Source organism: Phalaenopsis equestris, unplaced genomic scaffold (assembly GCF_001263595.1).
Source record: "Phalaenopsis equestris unplaced genomic scaffold, ASM126359v1 Scaffold000256, whole genome shotgun sequence".
Taxonomy (NCBI): domain Eukaryota; kingdom Viridiplantae; phylum Streptophyta; class Magnoliopsida; order Asparagales; family Orchidaceae; genus Phalaenopsis; species Phalaenopsis equestris.
In genome coordinates this window covers 790595-815329 of record NW_018164698.1, presented here as the reverse complement: position 1 = coordinate 815329, position 24735 = coordinate 790595, and the positions used below count along the sequence as shown (strand labels likewise).

At 37.3% G+C, this 24735-nt stretch overlaps 1 protein-coding gene across 5 annotated transcripts in view; it reads left to right on the top strand.

Moving 5' to 3' along the window:
- Positions 1–24512, top strand: part of LOC110024405 (MATH domain-containing protein At5g43560-like) — a 38147-nt gene extending 13635 nt beyond the window's left edge. For 3 of the 5 annotated variants that reach the window (XM_020724348.1, XM_020724349.1, XM_020724350.1), the window contains 5 exons: positions 894–1006; positions 18813–18960; positions 20676–21133; positions 21559–21688; positions 22881–24512. In XM_020724348.1, coding sequence (XP_020580007.1) covers positions 894–1006; positions 18813–18960; positions 20676–21133; positions 21559–21688; positions 22881–24293 — 2262 coding nt within the window. In that variant the 3' untranslated portion in view covers positions 24294–24512. Of the gene's footprint in view, positions 1–893; positions 1007–18812; positions 18961–20675; positions 21134–21558; positions 21689–22824 lie in introns of all 5 variants that reach the window. The other 2 variants (XM_020724352.1, XM_020724351.1) reach the window with 2 other exon arrangements.
- The last annotated feature ends 223 nt before the right edge of the window (positions 24513–24735 follow it).

Here is a 24735-nt window from a genome sequence, read left to right as displayed (position 1 = left end):
GTTAAATCTCTGTGTTCTTCTTCTGGTTTGTGTCGTTTCCTGTTTTATTCCGCTGCAATTCTCACAACAACTAGGACAGAGTTGAGAAGGTAAGGAAATTTTTTAGTTAATCAATCAAAACTATGCAAGCTCTGATTTTGCTTAAATGCGTTGGTCCCTTCTAAGAATTAAGCTTTACTGATGAATTCTATTAAATATTCCAAACCATAACTATCTTTCCTTCGTGAATCATTCTTGAATTTTAAATTGCTTAAAACAACATTGAAGGAGACTAGTAGACAAGAAAATCGACTAGAAGGGGTGCAGAAGAGGAATGTTTCAGACATTTGAAGTTTGAGACTAAGGATATTTTACTAGGTGATTTAAGAAACAACCAAACTTGGGAGGGGTGTCGAATGCTTTGTTTGAAAATTCTATGATTATGTTCTGCTGTGTTGTTTGTTATGGTCTTATGGAATACTGTTTCTTTTAGTATGGCAAAGACATAAATGATATTTTGGGTTTCTTTTGATAATGGAACATTAGGAGGTGGGCGGTTGTATGATATTGTTTATGCTGCTTAAAATTGTTAAATGGCTACATCTCTACTAGGTTTTCTTTTGCATCTGGAAAGAGCGAGGAATCATGGACTTCATGAAGTGTTAAAGCTAATCCTGAAGTCTTATAACCTTGTCATCATTTTATCCTCTACTTTCTTTCAGAAGATTAACTATTTACATTGGTAACGCAGTAGATCAGCAACATCTAGTTGCGTCTCTTTTTATATCAATCTTTCTCGTTTCAACATGAAGAAACTTTGTGGCAGACTTTTTATTTATGGCATTCATTTGTCACTTGAATATCCTTTTTTCCATTTGTGGTTGATGAATACTGAATTTCTGTTTGATATATAGGATGGGGGTTGTTGTGAAGAGTTCAATAAAGAGTCTATTGAACGTGATGAAAGACATCTTACAGATTTGGGTCAAAGGACTATAGAAATCTTTGTTGTTGCTCATATTTTCAGGTAATTTTTTTGTTGGTCCTATTATTTTTTTCCACAATTCACTTCCCATGTTATTTTGTTTAAGACAATTTTTTCGTGGGTATATTATTAAGAGACTGGGCTATGTAAAAATATCTCAGGTGATTGTTGAAATGTAAAAGAAGCCACGTCTTTATATGCATATATATGATTTTGATGTTGCAACATTTTTATATCTGTATGTAGGAACAGGTATGTTAAATATGATTGAAGGAACTTTTGTCAGAATAAAGATAAATGGGAGAGTATTGAAGCAGAGGTTTAGAATGTCATGGATTTCGAGAATTAATTTCTTTTTGTGATAGGGTGTTCTATCTAAAGAGGTTATTTTTGTGCTTAGATAATTAGTGTAAAGTCTTTGAGAGTAATTGAAGCACTTTCATAATTTTTTGCTGACATTGAGAGCTATATGATTTGAGTAACATTGGAATAATTTGGTGGGTATGAAGGTTTACTTATGTGAGCGTCTCTGATTCAAACTTCAATGTATTTTGAAGTTGCTAAGGATATGTATGATAGAGCAATGACTGACATTACATTAGAAGTTGTTTTGGATTAATCAATAGGTTACCTTTAGGATTGTAATTAACTTCTTATGATTCTATGTCGGCTATTCTTACAATAAATAATGAAAGCAAGGTATGATTTTAGTAAGCAATATCTTTTTTCTGAAATGATGAGAAAATAATAGAAGAGCATAACTTGATAATACAAGTTTGGTGATTCTGTAACCGATAATTATTGGTGAAAATGGGAGGATTGAGTGATGCATAAGAATGATAAAGTCAAGAATTCTTATCCTATTTTTCAAAAGAATAAGGATAGAGAGGAGAAGAGATGATTGATGAAGTTAAAGATGGTTGTCTAAATTGTGAATCTCCTAGGAGTATCTTACGATAAGATTATACTTTGGATACTTATAAGAAAGTTTTATAAAAAAGTTAGTGAAATGACTATTTTTTATGGATTAGAGTTTTGGGCAAATGATGAATTCATTAATAGCTTTGCTATGCAGGAAAATGAGGTTATTATGATGGGTTTGTCGTAAAGTTAGAAAGGCCAAAATGAGGAATGGTATCATTAAAGATAAATTTGGAATAAATCATTTGAAGATGGAATTTTTTAAAATAGTTAGATGATTTTGGCATGTATAATGGAGCATATAAGATGCTTCAATAGTGTAGATAAATAGAATTAATGTGTAAGGATTAAATTTGCAAAAGGTTTATAACAAATATAACAATGATGAAGATGCAAAATAGAGGAACTCTTAATCCAACACTGAAAGGAATGAATGAAGAAGGATGGTTTATTAAATTGATACAATGTTGGAATATGATATAATGGTAATGTTGGTTTCAATGCTCTCATATACATGCATTTAAATATTTGATATTTGTACACACCTTTAGAAAATTGAAATTGTGTCCATCATGGTCAATAATTCATGCAAATACGGATAAAATTCCCAAAATAATAAGACATGCAAAATTGTGCTTATGCAAGCGTGTGAGTGGGCTTGCATGCGTGGAACCTCTAGTGCATCCCTGCTTGCATGCAAAAAAAATGATATAATAATCTCTAAAAAAAAAAATAGTGGACAAATTTAGCATGATGCCATATTTTGATAAAATTTCAATCAATTACATGCACCAGTGTGTAAATAAATAAAAAATTCGAATGATTATTGAAATCATCCAAAATGAAAACTCACGCCTCATACGGGTAGAGGAAACTCACTCTCACAAGTTGTTGATAATATCTGTGAAGTGCTTACATTCAACTAACTAACAAAAATATCAGGAAAGTTTAAATTTTATTTTAAACCTGACTCATTGGTGCGGCCTCTGGCATAAGTCCCTCGGGTCGGGGGTTCAAATCCCGTGGCGCGGGCTCTTCAAATCAAGCACACCGGATTTTCAACCCATACGGGGGAATCGATATTGGTGTTCTTCTCAAAATAACAATAGACTCTTTGGCTTCGGGGATAAATCAACATGGTATTGGATATTTCCCTTTTACTTTAGAAAGTTCTTCACGATTTGAGATCATTTAAGATATTTTTTCACGTTCAAGCGAATAAGATACTTGAAATACCTAGATTCCCCTTTCCCTTTAAAAGTGCTTTTTATGGATTTCTTTCATGCATGAGTAGGTATCATTGGTTTTGTCTAGCACGTGTTATACAAAAATTTGATATTCTTTCAAGGTTCCCTTGTTTGACAGCAGCAAGTTTATGGTTCAAAGAGAACATCATTTGGACACATTTCTTCTACTATCAAGTAACATAAATTGCAATATAACAGTTCAGGCCGGTAGCTCCTTTCTCAAGGTCTTATCCCCGGTTTATTTAAATGTTTTCTTTTCCTTCTCACTTTAAATGGGGATTAATAAAAGCAAAGGTGAAAAAAATGCTTTAATTTACTACTACTCTTTAACCGGGTTATAAAAGAAGCAAGTTGTAGTCATGGTAGTCTTAATCTTTTTTTTTCCTCCCCTAATGAGGGTATGCTGGAGAAATGGCTAGATTGTTTCTATTTTTGGATTGAAGTTCACTTGTACAAATCGTAGAAATATCTCCTTAAGGTAAGATTGCGTACATCAACCCTGAGATGGAAGCCTTATATTGAGTTGCCTTTATTCTGTGAACTATAAAATCTAATCGAAGTAGTAGCGGAAACAAGGCAAGGTTGTCTCCAACTGCTGTTTTAAGAAATCTAGCTCGTTTATGAGATATTATGGACCATTGATTTCATTCTTTTACCCGTTTTTGCCTAGTAACATCCTTTTTTATATATTATTTTCTTTTAAGTCATCATATCAATACACAGGCTAACAAGGAAATGTTTATTTTCTTTACTTCTCTAGTAGCGTAGAAAGTAGAGGAGAAAATAGAATAAATAGAGATAGATTAAATGAAACAGACATCAGAATGCCTATATTTCAGCTTTTATTTTTGTATATCATTCATTTATTAGGTTTATACTATCTTTTACTGCCTATCAGAGGTCTGACTTAGAGCAACCGTTTTTTGATTATTGTGGCCTGATATTATGCTTGAACCACACCTCCCATGATGCCATATTGTAAGATGCCTCCCTCGTGAGAACCGTGAGCCATGCATTATCCAGAAACACCAAAATAAGTACTTTTGAAGGTGGAACGAATCGCATAGCCATTCAGGTATTCTATATCTATATGAGCTTATATAGTGTATGAGTTATGAGTTTGTTATGTATGAATGACAGGTGATTCTGCGGATAGGAGGTGGAGAATAGGTAAGTTTGTTACCCAGTGACAAAATTTACTTAGTTGTTTTAACAAACTTTGTTTTTAATAACTTTTATATTGTTTGTATAGCAATACCTCTCAAATTAAGAATCTAGGTGATAATCCTTTGGTTAAGATATCTGCAGCTTGATCTTATGTGTCTGTTGTGATGAAATCACAGAAATCGATTTGAGAGATCTGAAGCAAATAGAACAAGAAAACACATAATAATGTAAGGAACACCAAGATTTAACGTGAAAAAATCCGAGAACTCGAAAAAACTACGGAGTCACACCACACCAAGAAATTCATTATGAAAATGAGGAGAAATATACATAGTACATCACATTCAAGCCTTTCTACACTTCTGGAAATTAAGAACAACAATTCAGACACTCCCGTCTCTTTCGCACAAGAGATCGTGAAATCCAACATTACGCTCACCCTATTCGTAGTGAAGTTATAGACTTAAAACCTTAATTGATAGAGATAGTTATTGACGTCGGAGCGTCAGTCCTGAGCGCTTGTTTTTTAGGTGCTCATGTTCTGGAAATGATTCAGGAGCAGTTGCACCCGTCCTGGGCGCCGCATTTCCCTGCTCTCAGATTCAAGGAACATCTTTCGGAGCGCCTAGGCGCCACTCGAGGCAACGAGTTTCCTAGCTCCATGTTCCATAAGAGTATGTTGAACGCATAGGCGCCACACCAGGCATTGGGGTGCCCCATTCGGGTTATGTGGCACCCAACCAAGCACTGGGGTTTCCTCTCCTTTTCCACCAGTAGGCTCCTCCTTTCTATAATCATACTCCACACACAATATTCTCTCATTTGAAGAATGATTGTAATCAATTCTTCTCCTCAAACATGTACCTTTCATAGTAATAAATGGTATTGTGGTTTAACCCCCAGTCTCAATCTTCCAAAACTTCAAACCAAGCATAGATTCAGTTTCTCAGTTGTAGCAATCTTAATCAACATATCTGCATGATTCTATGTTGTATGTATCTTTTGCAAAGATAACTGACTATCTTCTAGAAGTGAGCGTTCTATGTGCTTTTTCTTGACATGAAATCCGACATTCTTAGCTAGATAAATACCACTCATACTATCACTATGAAGTTTTTCAATCCCTTGCTCTTTTGCCAAGTTTTGTCATGAAGCCTTGTATCCAAATCATCTCCTGGTTAGCTTCAATGATAACAATGTACTCAGCTTCTGTACTAGAAAGTGCAACTATTTTTTACAGCCTAGAAACCCAACTCATTGTTGTATTCCCCAAAATGAAAATATAACTTGTTGTACTTCTTCTACCATTATTATCTCCTGCGAGATCCGAATCTACATATTCATGTAAATTAATTATTGTACTACAAAAAAAAAGTGTTTGTTGATCGTTTTTCTTAAATATCTGAGAATCCACTTTATTGTTTCTCAATGATATTTGTCTGGATTACGCATGTACCTGCTGACTTCTTCCACTGCATGTGCAATATCTATTAGTGTACATATCTTTTTATACATCAAATTTCTAACTGTTGAAGTATAGTGAGTCTTTTCATCTATGCTTGTTGTGCTTCAGTCTTAGATGATTGTTCCTTGGATGGCTTAAAGTGACTATCTAAGAGCGTCAAATTGATTTTCTTTCTTCTCGAACCTGTGTAGGACCTTCTCAATATATTTTGCTTGAAACACTTCAATACCTGCACTCCTGTCCTGTTGAGCACCCCTGTCGTGTTGATTCTCATATCGAGGATATTCTTTGTTGAACCTAAGTCCTTTATCTCAAACTCTCTTGATAATTGTTTCTTCATGTTCATAATTTTCTTCATATTTATTCCTATAATTAGCATATCATTCACACACTAAAGAGCAGGATATAACAATTATCAAAATGTTTGATCAAGCAACAGTGATATCCATGGCACTTCATGCACTCGTTGTCTAACACAAACTTGTCAAATCTGTTGTACCGCCGTATTGGGGCTTGCTTCAAACCATAGAAGTTTTTCTTCAGTTTGCAGACATTGTTCTCTATTCTTGGAATTTCATCTCTCTACGACTGCACCATGTACAGTTCTTCTAAGTCACAATTTAAGAAGATTGTCTTTACATCCATTTGTTCCAAATATGGAGCTTCCAATGCTATCAAGTTCGGCATAAATCTAATAGCTGCCTACTTCACCACAAGAAAAAATATCTTTGAGTAGTTCACTCATTCATTTTACTGAAACCCCTTTCCAACAAGCCTCAACTTGTATCGCTTGCTTCCATTTTACTCTTCTTTTAGTCTGTAAATCCAATTGTTGTGCAATAGCTTTTTGTTATATGGTAATTTTGTCAAATCTCATGCCTGATTTAACCTTAATGACTACATCTCTTCATCCATGGGAAACTCTCACTTCTTTGAGTCAACTTGAGTAACTTTTTCATAGCACTTTGGCTCACCACCATCAGTCAACAATAAATAGTACAAAGAAGGAAAATAATTATGTATCGGTCGCGTGATTTTGCTGGACCTCTTGGCTAAAGTAGTAGGTGTTTGAGAAACTTCTTGTGCATCATTGAATTGAGGGCATTTCATTTCTCCTTTTCTGATCACCAGTAATTTTTATCTCAAAATATTTGGAAGGTTATTCAAAAAGTAACTGATGGGCAATTCTGAGTTTGGTTTATATCCTTGCACATCTTCATTTCATTGAAAGTCACATGCCTATACTTTTTATTTTGATAATTTCAAAATTTGTATTCATATTCATCTAATCATACCCAATGAAAGTTTACTTGGCATATTTTGAATTAAGCTTAGTTATGGATCCTACATCAACATGAATATATGATGAGCAGTCAAATATTTTTCAGTAAGAGATTTTCCTGTTTGTCACTTTAGGCTTCTTCAGGTAAGCCTTCATTCAATGGTACTAACGTATCATGATTGATCAGATAAATTGCAGTATTCATAATTTATGTCCAAAACTATTTTGGCAAGTCTGCATGCAATCTCATACTTCTAGCACACTTTGTGATGATTCTATTCATGCATTTAGTCATACCATTTTGATGTGGTGTCCTTAGAAAAGTGAATTGATGTCTGATTCTCCTTGAAGCACAATAATTTCTAAACTTATGATCACAATACTCGTTACTATTGTTTGATTTAATTCACTTCAATCTATAATCTGTCTCATTCTCAATCATAACCTCATCAAACACATCTGATTTATGTTTTCAAAAATACACAAATTCCTTTATTGTGTGATCATTAATGAAAGTGATAAAGTATAGGAAACCTCCGATAGACTAAATGTGAGTTGGACCAATGCATCAACATGCATTGACTCTAAGTTTTTGTACTTCAATTTTGACACTCTTTTGGAGAGTAATCTTCTTTTGCTTGCCATAAATACAATTTTCACAAAAAATCTAACTTTATAGATTTTAGACCCTGTATTTTATTCTTAGAAAGTAGGGACTCTATACATTCTTATTAATATGGTCAAGTCTATTATGTCAAAGGCCCGCGTCAACCTTTGTTCTAGTTACACCAATAGATTCCGCCATTATCATTGTTCCCTGGTCATCTTCCACGAATCACCTGTAAAAGTAGTCACATACCCTGAACTTGTAAGCTGACTCACATAAGTTAAATTTGTCTTCAAACTTGAAACAAGTCTAACTTGACGAAGCTTTCTGAATTAATCATTTGACAACCTGATATTAACATCACTATTTCCAACAATTATATAGGTCTTGTTATTTTCCAAATACACATTCCGTAGATCACTTTGAGTGTAGTTTTTGAACATCTCTTTATTGGGGTAAGCACTAAAAGATGTATTTAAAACTACTATTCATGATTCAATACTGTCTAGGGACACAATTAGGGAATAATCTTGGATTTCATTTGTGGAGATGTTTGTGGAGAGCTTCCTATTTAAACCTCTGCAACTAACCTTTGGAGTTTTGTAGTCATTCTTGAAGTGATCTTTCTTCTCGCAGTTTCACTTTTATCTATGTTTTTTTGTCTCATTGACCCGTGCTTTCCTCTCATGTACTTAAACTTTTCTTTATCTGTGTTTCGATCCAGATTCCTCATCTATTTTCAACATTCATAGCATAATTTGTAGTTCGCCTTCTTGTGAACTTCATTTAGCATTAACCCCACAATGTCATCAAAATTTAATTTTATGTTACTTGAAGTGTTACTGCAATGACTATTCCATTCTAGCTGTTTAACAATGAAGATTAGAGTAACAGTTCTTCAACATCATTATCGAACTTGATGCCAACAGAACATAACTAATCAGTCATAATAGTAAACTTTTTCAGGTGCACATCCAATGAACTACCATCCACTATTTTTATTTTGAGCAATCTCTTTTTGAATAAAATTTTCTTTGAAGTCTAATGTTTCTCATACAATTCTATTAGTGCAGCCATGAGGTCAGCTGTAATTTTCTTATTCACAATGTTCAAAGCAACATATGAGGAAAGTGAAAGACGGATCAAACTCAATGCTGTTTGATCAACACTTTCTATTCTTGCAGAGTCATTGATTCATGCATTTTGGTGATTCTTTCTAGTGACAAATGCAGTTTCTTTTGAAACAGTAAGTTTTAAATTTGTATTTTCTAGAAAAAAAAGTTCGAACTGTTGAAGTTGTCCACCTTGTCCCTCACTTTGTTGACTATTGCTCCCGCTTGAACCAAAGATCTTTAGAAAATCTTACTCTAATACCACTTGTTGTGAGGAAACTACAGAAATTATTCGAGAGACCCGAAACAAAAATTAGAATGGGAGCAAACAAAAGAAGCAAACATAGAAAAATGCAAGGAACAAAAAGATTTTACTTAGAAAAACCCGTGAACTGAAAAAAAACCACAGTCACACCACACCGAAAATTTACTATGAAAATGAGAAGAATTTTACAGATTACACCACACTCAAACCTCTCCACACTCCTGAAACTCTAGAATAACAATTCAGATGCTTCTCCTCTCTCTTTCGCACGAGATCATGAAATCCAACAATACACACACCCCAATTCGCAGCAAAGGTGAATACTTAAATCCCTAAATGCTAGAAATAACTGCTCGCTGCGGAGCGCCAATCCCGAGCACTGGGTTTCCAAGCTCTCAAGTCCAGGGAATGACCTAGGCGGAGTTGCATCCCTCCTGGGCGCCACATTTCCCTGCTCTTGGATTCAATAAACGTCTTGCGGAGCGCCTAGGTGCCACTCCATGAGCCGGTTTTCACGACTTCCTATTTCACAGTGGCACCGGGGTACCCCTTCCAGTTGCTGGGACTCCCAAATAGGTGTTGGGGTTTCCTCTTCTTTCTACCATAAGGCTCCTTTCCATAATCAGGCTCCACACCTAACAATGACTATGTAGTTGACAATGATTGATTTGGTTTAGATGTAGTTCCTAATAAAATGAAATTCAATTTCAAGATGCTTCTTTCGGGCGTGAAAAATTGGGTTCGTTACGATGGTGAGAATGGAGGTGTTGTCGTTGTAGATGAGTGTCATATTTGGGGTGGGAACACTATATTCTTAGAGAAGCTTCCTTAGCTAGATGGTGTTAGTTGTTGCGACGGCGAGTGCATGATATTTTGCCTCCATGGATGAGCACGCAATGGTGTGTCGTATTTGGACTTTCTAGGAAATTAGTATGCTGCGAGAAATGTACATTACCCTATAATGGCTTGTTTGTCTGCAACATCCCCTACCCAATTGGAATCAGAGCAGGTGTGGAGCTGTAGCTTTCCTTGGTAAGAAGTAGCCCGAAGGTTTGAGTTCCCTTGAGATGCCTGAGTATGTTTTTGAGTGTTTGAAAGTGGCCTTGGTCATGGTCGGGGTTGTGCATGTGTTGGCAGACCTGATTAACTTCAATCGTTATATCAGAACGAGTGATAATGAGATATTGAAGGGATCCTGGTCGACATCTATAGTATTCTGGGTTTGAAAATGGTTCTTGGAGCTGAGATTTGAATGGGGATTTGGTGGAGGTGAGTGTTTGAATACGATTAGAGTTATCCATTCCAGTTTTTTGTACGATAGTGGTGAGATATCTTGACTGATTTTGGAAAGTCGTATTTTGTGGTTTGAACCTAAATGCCAAGGAAGATAGAAATGGTACCTAGCTTTTTTATTTGAAATTTTTGGTGGGGTGTTTGAATGATTGTAGGAATGAAGGTCTCATCATTTTCTGTTATGAGTATATTGTTAACATATATGAGAAGAAATGTGTTTGTTTCCTTGATAGTGTAGAAAGAGAGAGGAGGCTGTTGTAATTTTAAGTTGTCCCTGTTGTTTGTGGCTTCCTCGAAATGGGAAGAACAACTTCTGCAGTACCTGCTTTAAGCCGTAAATGACTTTGCGTAAGAAAGCTGAGGATGTTGGGGTATTAAAACATGCTGAAATTCTGTGGTCTTCCAATTGTCCATCTAAGAAGCTATTTGATACATCAAATTGTAGTATTTGTCATTGGTTGTGTAGAGCAATTGTGAAGAGAAGCCGGATGATTGGTCTTTTGGCTACGAGACTGAAGGTTTGATTGTAGTCAATTTTATGCTTCTGATTATAGCCTTGAGCAACCAGACAAGTTTTGTAGCATACCGCTGAACCGTTTGACTAAAACTTGGTTCTAAAATTCCATATATGGCCAAGAACTATTTGATTGGTGGTAGGAGGAATCAGTTCCCAGGTTCCTTATTGCTGAAGAGGGAAATACTCCTATGACATAGCAGCTCTTCAATGGCGAATTTGAACACCCTGAATGTAACTGGTGGGTTCAGAAGTTCATATTGGATGATGGATGAGATTCATGATTTTCTTTGGTTTCAAGGTGCCAGTTTGCAATCTAGTCTTCATATGTTGTCTTGTAGGTCGGGGTTTTTAAGGCGATGAAGATAGTTCTGTAGCTGTTGGGTGGGCGTTTGTATAAGATGGATTATGAGGTGGTGGCAGGGATGGACTCGGTGGTTGTGGTTGGGATGACTATGGCGGGGATGATGGAATGCAGGAAGTTAGGGTGAGGATTAATGTAGGGATGTAGAGGTTGTTATGTGCTGGGATCATTGTGGAGGGGAATTCCTTGTGGTGAAAGTGATTTTCATCAAATATGACATTCCTGGAAATTGTAACATTTTCTGTATCGAGATTATAGCACTTATATCCCTTTTGTGAGGGAGAGTTTCCTAAAAATACATAGTGGGGTGCTTTGGTATGAAGTTTGGTTGTTGTAGGTGAGTGTTTCGATGGCAAGCAGGAGGTTCCAAATATGTGTAGGTGGTGGTAATTGGGTGATTGTTTGTATGGGAGTTGTGTTGAAGTGGAGCCCGTCAAAACGAGAAAAAAAAAGGAATTTGCTTGCCGCCTAACTACTCCTGCCTACCTCTCGCTTCACGGTTTTATTTTTCTGCGGTTCGCAAATAAGGCTCTCCCTTTTTTGGTTTCGCGAATCAGACTTCTCCCTTAATTGCATCTCCTGTTCTCGCGATAAGAAAGTAGGGCGTAGTGGTTTCACGGGATTGCAAGGCTACTGCTGGAATTGAAAACGCAGTGATCTCTCCAGTACGAAGGAAGAAGATATCGCAACTCGTCCTTCGGTAGTTGCGAGCAGTGAAGACAGGAAGGAGTTCTTTCTAGTGGTGAAGGCAGGAAGGAGTTCTTGCTTGAGGTGAAGACAGGAAGAAGGAAGACAGGAAGAAGGAATTGTTGCTTGCGGTGTTTCCTTTCTTTGCACCTGTCTTCTGTTGTGGCTCTCGGATATAGAGAGAGAGGAAGTAAGAAATTTCTTTCTTGTAATTCTCGACGTGATCAGACGATGTAATTTTCTTAATTAATAAAATCCTCTGTAACTCCGTGGATGTAGGCAAAAATTTGCCGAACCACGTAAATCTGTGTTCTTTTTTGGTATGAATTTTCTCGTTCTATTTTTCACTTCGTCGTCGATCGTTCTATTCTATTTTAAGTATACCACAACAACTGGTATCAGAACCAATGACTGCAGATGAAGTGAAAGTTTTAGGGATCAAGAAATTTGATGACACAGATTTTGGTTATTCGAGGATGCAGATAGAGGACTATTTCTATGGGAAGAAACTCCGTCTTCCATTATTGGAAAAAAAACCTAAAAGAATGGATGAAGCTGAATGAAATCTGTTTGATCGACATGTTCTGGGGGTTATTCGATTGACCCTATCGAGGTCCATTGCACATAACGTTGCCAAGGAGAGGACAACTGCAGATCTTATGGAAGCCCTGTCAGATATGTATGAGAAGCCATCGGCGAATAACAAGGTACATCTGATGAAAAAGTTATTCAATTTGAAGATGGCGGAAGGTACGTCTGTTGTACAAACCTGAATGATTTCAATACTATCACAAATCAATTATCGTCTGTGGAAATTGAATTTGATGATGAGATACGTGCACTGATCTTGTTGGCTTCATTGTCAAATAGCTGGGAAACTATGAGGATGGTTGTCAGTAATTCTGCAGATAAATCTAAACTGAAATTTGAAAACATTCGTGATTTGATTTTGGCCGATGAGGTGCGCAGAAAAGATTCTGGCATGGCATGAAATCAAACAGGGAAATATCAAAATCAAAGAACAAAAGCAGAAGCAAGTCAAAGCCTAGTAAACAGATAACTTGCTGGAATTGTCGCAAAACTGACCATATAAAGAGGAACTGCAGGAATCCTAAGAAGACGGAGAATGACAGTGCAAATATGGTAACTGAAGAAACACAGGATGCACTACTGCTGGCAGTTCATAGTCCTATTGATAACGTGATACTTGATTCAGGAGCTTCTTTCCATATAACTTTTCATCGGGAATTGATGCGAAATTATGTTGCAGGTGACTTTGGGAAAATATATCCGGCAGATGGAGAAGCTTTAAATGTGGTAGGAATGAGATATATTGACATTGCATTTCCAAACAAGAACAAGTGGGCTCTGCAAAAGGTCAGACACATTCCTGAACTGAAGAACTTCATTTCTGTTGGACAGTTTGATGAGTGTAAACATTCAATAGTGTTCTCATATAACACCTGGAAGCTTATTAAAGGAGCATTGGTACTGACTCGAGGTAAGAAAACATGTACGCTATATATGACTACTAGTTTAATTAACAGTGTTAATACTATTGTTGCAGAGAGCATAACAGAGTTGTGACATTGCAGACTTAGCCACATGAGTCAGAGAGGTATGAAAGAACTTCAGTCCAGAGGTAAGCTGTCATAATTAAAGTCAGTTGATCTCGGCATCTGTGAGAGTTGCATTATGGGGAAGCAGAGGAATGTTAGTTTCTTGAAAGGTGGCAGGACACCAAAGGCATGAAAGCTAAATCTTGTACACACAGATGTGTGAGGATCTTCTCCAGTGACATCTCTTGGAGGATCTCGTTACTACATCACATTCATTGATGATCATAGCAGAAAGGTATGGGTTTATTTCTTGAAGTATAAATTTAATGTATTCAGTGTGTTCAAGATTTGGAAGGCCATGGTTGAGACAGATACAGGCTTAAAGCTGAAATGTCTGAGATCTGATAATAGTGTTGAGTACGTTGATAGTGGGTTCAAGAAGTACTGTGCAGCTCAGAGAACAGAATGAAGAAGACTACTCCAGGGACACCATAGCAAAATGGTGTTGCAGAACGCATGAATAGGACCATTAATGAGTGGGCTAGAAGCATGAGATTGCATGACGGATTACCACCAACTTTCTGGGCAGAAGCGTTTAGCACTGCAGTTTATTTGATCAATAGCAGGTCATCTGTTACATTAAACTGTGAATTACTTGAAGAAGTTTGGAGTGGGAAAGGGGTCAAATTTTCTCACCTTAAAACTTTTGGATGTGTTTCTTATATTCTCATTAATCCTAATGCTCGAAGTAAGCTTGAGGCTAAGTCAAGGAAGTGTTATTTCATTGGCTATGGAGATGAGGCATTTGGATATCGTTTCTGAGATGATCAGGGTCGGAAGATCATAAGGTGTAGGAACATGATTTTCAATGAGAATGTTATGTACAAGGACAAGTCCAGTACAATTTCCAAAACAACACTGAAGGAATTTGAGTTGGTAAGATTTGATGATTTATCAGAGGTCACTGTGCAGGGCAGAGATGCAGGTGACGAGGAGAGTGGATCTGAGGCATCCACTCCTATTGTTCCACAGTTAGTTTCAAAGCAGTCTAACCCTACAGTTGCAGTTCGCAGGTCAGAAAGGGCTAGACATTCTCCACAGAATTATTCTCCAACTTTAAACTACATACTGCTGACAGATGGTGGAGAATCTCAGAGTTATAAAGAAATCTTGCAATATGAAAATTCGAGCAAGTGGGAGCTTGCCATGAATGAGAAGATGAATTCTCTGCTAGAAAATCAGACTTGGGAATTGACAGAACTTTCATCTGGGAATAAGACATTACACAACAAGTGGGTGTATCAGGAGAAGATTGACCACGATGGCAGTATGAGGTATAAGACTAGACTTGTTGTAAAAGGTTTTCAACAAAAGCATGGTATTGATTATTCCTAGATTTTCTCCTGTGGTGAAGCTTACAATCATCAGAATGATACTGTCTATGGTGGCTACTGAAGATCTCTTTCTTGAGAAGTTAGATGTGAAAACAACTTTTCTTCATGGAGATTTTGAAAAAGACATCTGTATGCACCAACCTGAAGGGTTCGTGGTACAGAGAAAGGAATAATCAGTTTGCAGATTGAAGAAACGTTTGTATGGCCTGAAGCAATCTCCTAGACAGTGGTACAAGAAATTTGATAATTTCATGCACAGTGCAGGGTACAACAGATGTCAGACAGATCACTATTGCTATGTCAGGTATTTTGACAATTTTTATATCATCCTACTGTTGTATGCGGATGATATGTTTATTATAGGTGTTGTATTGAGGAGATTAAAAATCTGAAGGAGCAGATATCAAAGCACTTTGCAATGAAGGATTTGGGAGCGGCAAAACAAATCTTTGGTATGAGCATTGTCAGAGATAGAGTCAGAGGTATGTTGAGACTCTCTCAGGCGAGTATGTGAAAAAGGTACTTAGCAGATTCAACATGGATAAGACCAAACCAGTTGGCACACTCTTGGGAAGTCACTTCAGACTCAGCAAGAATCAGTCACCCAAGTCAGAAGAGGAACGAGATCACATGAGTAAGGTTATTTATGCTTCAGCTATTGGTTCACTATGCTATGATTTGCACCAGACCTGATATTGCCTATGCAGTGAGAGTTGTTAGACATGAGTAATCCAGAAAATGAACATTGGGAAGCAGTGAAGTGGATCTTGAGGTACCTAAGAGACTGCAAAAACTTGCTTGTGTTTCTCAGGAAAGAGTTTAGAGGTACGGGGCTATGTTGATGTTGATCTAGCTCTAGCTGATCTAGCTGGAGACATTGATACCAGAAGAAGTACTACAGGCTATATTTATATTTTTGGTGGCACTGCAGTGCCATGGAACTCTAATCTGCAGAAGATAGTTTCGTTGTCTCCTACAGAAGCTGAGTGGCTGCAAAGGAGATGATATGACTACAGGGCTTCTTTAAAGAATTGGACAAGAAGGATCAGAAGGGTACACTTTATAGTGATAGTCAAAGCGTCATATTTCTTGTCAGGAATCCAGCATTTCAGTCCAGCACTAAGCACATTCAGATCAGGTATCATTTCATACGGTCATTGTTAGATGACAGACAGTTGTTGCTTGAGAAAATTTGTGGAAGCCAGAACCCTGCTGATATGTTGACTAAGGGTGTTATTCTTGAGAAACTGAAGTTGTGTGCAGCTTCAGTTGGTCTTCTTGTGTGAATACATGGGTCTTGAGTTGCAGAAGCGGAGGATAACACGTTTGAAGAAAAGGGCTACGTCGCCAGTGGAGGATATCAGTTTGAGGAAGAAAAAGTTGGAGTCTGTGTGCCGGTCTCCAAGTAGGAGATTTGTTGAAGTGGAGCCCGTCAAAACGAGAAAAAAAAAGGGAATTTGCTTGCCTTCTAACTACTCCCGCCTACCTCTCGCTTCACGGTTTTATTTTTTTGCGGTTTGCGAATAAGGTTCTTTCCTTTTTTTGATTACGCGAATCAGGCTACTCCCTTTAATTGCATCTCCTGCTCTCGCGATATGAAAGCAGAGCGTAGTGGTTTCACGGGATTGCCAGGCTGCGGCTGGAATTGAAAACACAGCAGAAGAAAGGAAGACTGAGCGATCTCTTTAGTACTAAGGAAGAAGATATCGCAACTCGTCCTTCGGTAGTTGCGAGCAGTGAAGACAGGAAGGAGTTCTTTGCGGTGAAGGTAGGAAAGAGTTCTTGCTTGAGGTGAAGACAGGAAGAAGGAATTGTTGCTTGCGGTGTTTCCTTTTTTTTTTTGCACTTGTCTCCTGTTGTGGCTCTCGGACATAGAGAGAGGAATTAAGAAATTTTTTTCTTATAATTCTCGACGTGATCAAACGATGTAATTTCCTCAATTAATAAAATCCTCTGCAACTCCGTGGATGTAGGCAAAAATTTATCGAACCACGTAAATCTGTGTGTTCTTTTCTGATGTGAATTTTCTCGTTCTATTTTTCACTTCGTCGTCGATCGTTCTACTCTATTTCAAATTACCACAACAAGTTGATATGTGGACTGCATATGCATAGTTTTGAATGATAATCGGTTGATGGGGAACTATGATTGAGGTAGTATAAAGCTAAATGTGGTGAGAAAAGTTGACACTTCAATGAGAGTGTGCATTGTATCCACAATATGTCTGTACTTCCGTTCGGCTAGTCCATTCTTCTGAGGGCAATAAGATGTTGTTTTGACTAAAAAACCGGATTTGATGATTCACAACCAAATCATATCACAGAAAAAACATACCGATTTGAGAGATCCGGAACAAAAACGTGAACATAAGCACACAACACAAGAAATTCAGAAAAAACACGCAAAGATTGAACGTGAAAAAACCTGAGAATAGGAAAAACCACAAAACAACACCACACCAAAAATTTCACTATGAAAACTATGAGAAATGCACATATTACACCACGCTCAGATTTCCTCTCCATTCTTCTGGAACTTACAACAATTCAGGCGCTTATTCCTCTCTTGATTGCACAAGAGAAATTGTCCGAAATACACCCTTCTACTCTTCATGCAACTCACACTTATTACGCACCGTCGATAGAATATATCACAAGCTAGTTTTCAAATGAAACAAGGCCTTAAAATTGAATCAAAAGAGAAAATCACTCTTGGGGTCGGATTGCCCATCTTGAGCGCTGCCATTTCCCTATGTCTTGGAAGCACGATCTGGCCGAAGCACGATCTGGCCACTGTCATGCCTATCCATGGCGCAGGAATTCCAATCACTGTTTTCTGACCTGTAACGAGCAAAACTGCTACGCATCTGCGCCCTGGTTGGGCACCCTCCCTAGCAAAGGACTGCCACTCTGGGCGCAGGGGCACAGGTTTCCTGCTATACAGCATTTGTGGTGCTGCTGCTGTGTATCAGGCATGACAGCACTCATAGATGTTCCATCTAGGAAGGATTGAAAGCCATTTAATGCTTCGATAACTGTGCGCTCCAAATTGAAGAGTTTTCGGTTGTGAGTTTGGTAGAGGCCAGAAATTTCAAGTAAGGAGAAATGGATGAAGTGTTTGATATTTGTTTGGGATTTATGCTGCCGGTTGAGAGGAGAATTCCATGGCAGTTTGAGTAAGCAGAGGAAGAAGAAGAATGAGAAGAAGAAGACGAAGAAGGAATGATCAATCATCAGCCTGCTCTTATAACATAAGAACCTTGAACTATGCATAAACCAGAAACGCAAACAGAAATACATTTGAAGGTAGAACTAAACTCAATCATTCAGGTATTTTATATAAGCTTTTATAGTGAGCAAAGGACAAGTGTTCCTGCAGATTGGAGGTGGAGAATAGGTAAGTTTGTTACTGGGGAACAAAATACACTTTCATGTTTTAGCAATCTTTGCACTCTATGCATAACACCTCATGCACTAGTTACATTTTTTTTTGGGGTTCATTTTCTATTGCACGTTTCATTTCTAATTGCTCTAGTGGATTATTTTTGTGATTATTGGCTTCTGTTTAGATGAACAGGCCTTTATAAAGCCTGTCTCAGCTGATATAAGCTTTTGAACACTTGTTTTTTTCCCTAGTTTTGAGTTATTTGGGATTGTGATGTATGAAATTATGATATCAATCTGAATTTTAAGGTTGAATCTCAAGGGTTCATGTAGATATTATTGGATATTGGGTGAATGTAAGGATCTGGTACTCAATATTATCTCTTTACAATTCCTTTCGTTAAATGAGCAGTGCTCATCTAATCGTTGGTGCAATCTAATTGGGTGGGTCCCATATCACATGGGAACATCGTCACGTCTGGCCTGCATTCTACAAGTTAGATTTTCTTTCTGAGTGTCAAATTACATTTCTAGGCTTAAATGTTATATTTGGGAGTACATATCTCTCATGCTTTTGTTTTGTAGCAGTAGAATTGAAGTTGCCTACCAAGAGGCTGTTGCTTTGCAGAGACAAGAGGAGCTGATTCGCGAGGAGGAAGCAGCCGGGCAAGCTGAACATGAGCTCAAGGCGAAGCGTGCTGCTGCTGATAAGGAAAAACGCGCAAAGAAAAAGCAGGTGGTTTTTCATTGACTATCAGCTGAATTTTTTTATTGGAAGATTTACATATTTACCACTTAATTCCTATGTTTTTACATTTCTAACATGTAAACTTCAATTTTTACATATATGCGCCACTTAACCTATTCATAAAAAGATGCATTTTATTTTTTTAAAAACTAAAATAATAGTATGTAATATGAAAGATTTGGGTGGGATAATGTAAAAAGTAAAGTTTAGGTTTTAGATAGGAAATTACATAAGAACTGGGTGGTACGTAAATGCCCCTTTTTTATTAGATCTCGTCCTTTAATTTGATTGCGTCCATTTTTTTTTCCATGTATAATTGACCATGCTGGGTTTGATAAATGCTTCACATTAATAGTTTAATGTTTGAAGTTTTGAAAGGTTGTTCTTGTAGTAATGCTATAAGATTCCAGTTTCGACATGGCTTATAAATTTTTTATAAATCGACAACCGTTTTTTTTTTCTTTTCTATGCTCCTTCAATCTATGTCAACAATGCAGGATTGTCCCCTTTTTTTTGGCTTGTGTGTGCTTGGGAACGCATATAGATTAAGAGTTGGTGTAAATTACTGTTAGTTTTTGTCCGTTGATCATTTTATAGGTCCACAAACCTCTAATGTTGACTATAGGTCCAAACATTGTAGAACTTGTATTTATGTCCCTTCTTATTACAATCATTTCTAATGAGCTTTCTTCAGATATAATATACCCTTGAAGGACCTTTCTATTAAATAACTCCTTTTTTCAATGGTTGATGAATGAATTCAGATTTTCCTTAACTTGATTCTCCCTACCCTTTTTTTTTCGGATTTCGTGATGCTTCTTGTGTTCCTCTAAAGAGTGTCAGAAAGCTTTATAAGCAAGCAAGTGCTCCTTTCGAACTTTTTGGCCACACCGACTTTTTCATAATTTTCTCTTCCACTTCTTCCTTTACTACAGTTTTCAGACAAGCGGGAAGAGCTAAAACCAGTGGAAACAATGTGACCGTATATTTCAAACAAATGGAATTCATTCGATTGTCCCAAAATGACTCTAAATAGCTATTTCTTATAGCTAGACTACTAAGAGACTTACCCATCGGGCAGTTTTTTTATCAATACCCATCATTAAATAACCAAATAAATAAATACATTAATAATAAAATGGCATGCAAAGGCAGAACATGCGTCAGTAAACTCGGAGAAATCTTAATCATGCAATGGCAAGTCTTTCATTACTATTTTATTTTCTTTTTCTTTCTTGCGTTTCATTCAAACCAAAACAGTGACTAAAGGATTAAAGTTATTTTACATGGCAAATTTGAGTTGTTTATGATTTCTCTCTTCCTTACATTTTCCCATCAATATTATTTCATTCAAAATTTTAACATTTTAGACTAAAATGGTTTAATAATTTAAGAGAAATATGTTGATTCAGTATTCTACAGAATCTCAACCTGAATGAAACAGCTTTTTAATACTTTACTTTATAACTAGCTTTCCTCTCATTTTTTCGGTTTCTTGTTTTGGTATTTAGTATTTTGATGAATGCTACCTCCTTTTTTATCCCCTTAATCTTGTATTACAAGTTGGCATTTTATTTTCATTTTTTAAGTTCTCTGTACAACCGAGAAAATACTGTTTAGGTTGCTTGGATAAACGCTAAGCTTTTAATGCCGTAGTCTGAAGACATTCTTCTTTCTTTTCTAATGCTGTCCATTCTTTCCAGACTAAACAGAAGCAGAATAATCGTAAAAGTAAGGATCAACAGAGGGACTTAAAATCTGCTCTAACATTAAATGAAAGACAACCAAAAAACTCTGCAGATGAAAAATTTTCTTGTGAATTGACTTCTAATCCGGAACACTTTATGAGTGAGAAGATGGACACCCATGAAGATGCTTCTGATGTTTCTTATGCTGGGGAAGATGTTGTGGACCCCCTTCATTCTGATTTAGATGATAGAGATGTTAGTCTTGTGAATGGGGACACTGATGCATCAGAAAGAAATCCTTACATGGAAGTCAGATCAAGTAGAAATTCAAACAAGCAGCCAGAAAAGAGAATTCCTATCATTGATGATAGTTCGTCAACCTGTTCGACTGATTCAGTTCCTTCTGTTGTGTCAAATGACCCTCACAAAGGATTTTCTGGCCATAGCAACAGAAGCCATACTTCACCTAATCGGTAGCCTTTGTTTTGCTCTTCTTCCTCGTTTTTCTTTTTAACTGCATTTACATATGTTGCACTTACATATCTCATGGTTAAATATTCATATTTACAAACATAGCAATCAAATATTTAATTTCACATAAAAAATAGCATTATTCCCACTAATTAAATGTTAAATGAACCTTTTCATGCATTGCTTTGAACCTATGCATGAAAAGTCTAGGTGTGAGATGTGTAAATTTGATAGGATTTTGGTGCTATGTATGTAAATATGAATGTTTAGATGTGAGATAGGTAAAATTCATAAGAATTGTGTGCTGCATATGTAATTGATTAGTTAATTTCCAGAAGCTGGACTCATGTTGTTGGCATAAGGCTAATAATAATAATATAATTGGTTTAACTTCTTTCTCAGTGCAATTAGTGAATTGAACATGTAGGGGAAAGAATCAGCTTGGCAAAGCCTTGCTAAGCCAAGAATCTATTGCTGGCCATTTTGGTGGCATGGAGGCAGATGCTGCTCATTTGAAGCCTTCAATGCTTTACGCTGATAAGCATCTGATTGAAAAGGTGGGCTAAAATTTTTTACATTAGTCATGTTAGTTAAAGAAAAAAAAGGTTAACTTTCTGTCTGTTTTTAAGGTTTGGTTTCATGCCATGCTGATCTTGAATTAATAATATTTCCAATTTGTCACAACCTATATTTTCTCTGTTGTTATGAACTGATACTGTTTTAGTAATCATGATAAGATACATAATAATATGTCAATTTGAATGCTCTTTTTGATAAGTTTTTTTTTCTTGAATACAGCGTTAACGCAGGAGTTAGAGTTTTATTTCAGTTTATGTCTTGGTCTATATGTTTTAGTTTGTTATTTGTGTCTTTATGTTATAGGATGGGGTACTTGTAATGAGGAGAGTCTAGCCTTTATAAATAGGTGCTGTTGTGTTTACAAAGGGGCACTTTTTTGGTGAGTTTTATGGTTTTTCCTGACGTTGGCTTGCTTTCCTTCCGGCTATATCCTAATGTGCCTCTCAAGTGGTGATTTTATTTTTTTTAATCTTGTTCTTTTCTTTGAAATCCAGAAGTGCATTGTTTCCAATTGTTCTTCCTGCTCATTGTTTGTTGTTTTCGGTTGATTCCCGCTGTAGAATTCTTCTTTTTGTTGTGGTTCCAGCAGCTTCTTCTCGCTGTTGCGGCTTAAATCACGATAAATTAGAAGAACAATAACAGTTTTCTGTTTCTTCCTGCTGAATCGGGATGAATTAGAAGAATAATAACTTGGGGTAGAGAGTTGTGCCAAAATTTCATTCTCACTTTCTGTAATTTTAGTCTAGTTGTATTTGCAATTTATTCTGTTATGATGAATTAGTCCAATTTCTCTGACTTCTTACGTGGTGGCTGTTTCTTTTTCCACACAAAATTTGTATATTTAAATTATTAGTTTTTCTTGATTTTTTTTATGCTTCTAGCTGAGATCTAAATACAGCAAATGAATTAAACTATGGAAATTTTTGTTACAGCCTAGTCGAAATAGGATTTCTTCACCAATCTTGCATTTATTTATTTGTTTCGCACTACATAAACCAACCTGGTTCATGTCCTTCATTCAGATGCATCCCATCCTTTCATGCTTTTATATTTCTAGGTTCGTTCCATGCTTCTTTTTAGTGATTATGTGGTACATGTATGGATTTTGCTCAAGTGTTTGCAGACAATGGGAAATTGCTCAGTTACTTATGCTCTTGTGGACCATAACAGCGCGAAGAAGCAGCAACAATACAAAAGCAAGTAGTCGTTAAAAGTCAAGAAGATGCGAAGAGCTCATCATCTTCAACAGTAGAACTATCTTCTTCTTCGTCGCGCTCCGGGAGGAAGACAAAGCCGCCTTTGCAGCAGCCAAAGAAATCACCGGAAAGTGGCACAACTCCATCAGATCCTTCTGCAACCAGTCTCAATCTTACTCCAAGGCCTGCCGCGGCAGCAGCAAAATCACTGCATTCCATTAGTTCGAAACCTGAAGCCCAAAAAATGGTCTCCATTCACATAGCAAAGGGCGCCTCGTTACAGCCTTCCAATCCAATCTCAAGACCTTCAAGCACTCCTCTAATCCCAGGTGCATCAAGGCCAACCAGGCCTACTTTTTCTAAACTGCAAAAGCTTCCACTACTCTCCAGGTCTGTCAGTGCCGCAGGTCGACTTGGAATTGATCTGTATCCATCGACTCCAAGTCGTCTTCCTCAGTCATACCGCAACGCCATCATCGGAAAGACCTCAATGGAATCTACTGAATCTGGGCTGTCTCACTCTGCTTCCGTTTCCATGAGCGAAGCGCCCAGCTCATCTTCTAGCCAACCATCTTCTTCCTTTTCATCTGCATCTATGCTCCTTCAGAAGCCAGGCCCGCCGAGAGAACATCAAACAAACTGCCCACCTACTTTTACCTTTGGATCCGTTAAGCCGGATGCATCACCAAACCACCATGAACGGATAGACAATGGTTTGCCACAAGCAGCCGCTAGCACCGCCACCACCAACACCACTACCACAACCATTCCAATCATCTTAAGTGATCTCTATGAATTGAACCCCATGAATGGCTTCGAAAGGCTCGAAATTTCTGACGACCGACTACCCGAAAAGCCATTGCTTTCTACTCCCTTAGTTCTGCCACCTGGCGGTGCCACGGTAGATGAGTTTCCCCACATTGATATCATCAATGACCTGCTCGAGGAGGAGCAGAGCAGCATCAATTTATACTACCCACACCATCACCTCCAACAGTCGTTGGGTCGCCACTATACCTTCCCCGGCGATATTGCTTCTTCTGATCTTCACTTCTTAATTAATAACTCAGCCCGATACGAACAAACTGAGCAATATATTGATGATGGCTTTCAGAACATCTACAGCAGCCCCTCTGTAAGTCCTCTCCACCGGCTGAGAGACGGGCAGTTCCCTGCGATGGATCTTTCGCCGTCGCCGCCGGCTTCTTATGCCGTTGGTGTTGGCCCGGCGGATGGTATGGTTCAGCTCCATTGGCCGTATGGCCGAGCGGATCTTTCGACGGCAAGCCTGGGAAGTGCAGGCCCTGATGGTTATTCTTACCAACAATTCTCTGACTATTCTAATTTAGGGAGAGGAGCAAATAGATTTGGAATGTATCGGCCTTAATCACAATTAAAGGATGATTTGTCGGTTGTTTAATCTCTAATAATGTTTTTAATGGAGGTGATCGACGCATCTTAGGAGATTCTTTTGAGAGCTCCAATCTTTCTCTACCGTTTGAAGCATTTTTCTGATTAGCGTTAATGACAGTTGTGGTTTATTTAGGTGCTGCAGAAGCAAATGGCTTGAGCTTTATGGTGCTGTGGAATCCATTTTCTTATTCACAAGGCAATGACTTTTTTTTTAAAAAAAAATTCTGATATCAATATATATATATATATATATATTGCAAAATAAAAATAGAAAAAAATGTAATTTTTAAGTTAAATACATGGGGTAAGTTTTGCTGTATTGTCTGTTTTGGCAATGTTTGACTAGAGTTTTTAATTTTTATTTTTTTTGTGAAATTTTGGTTTTTTGAACAAATTTTTGGAAAATATGTCTTATT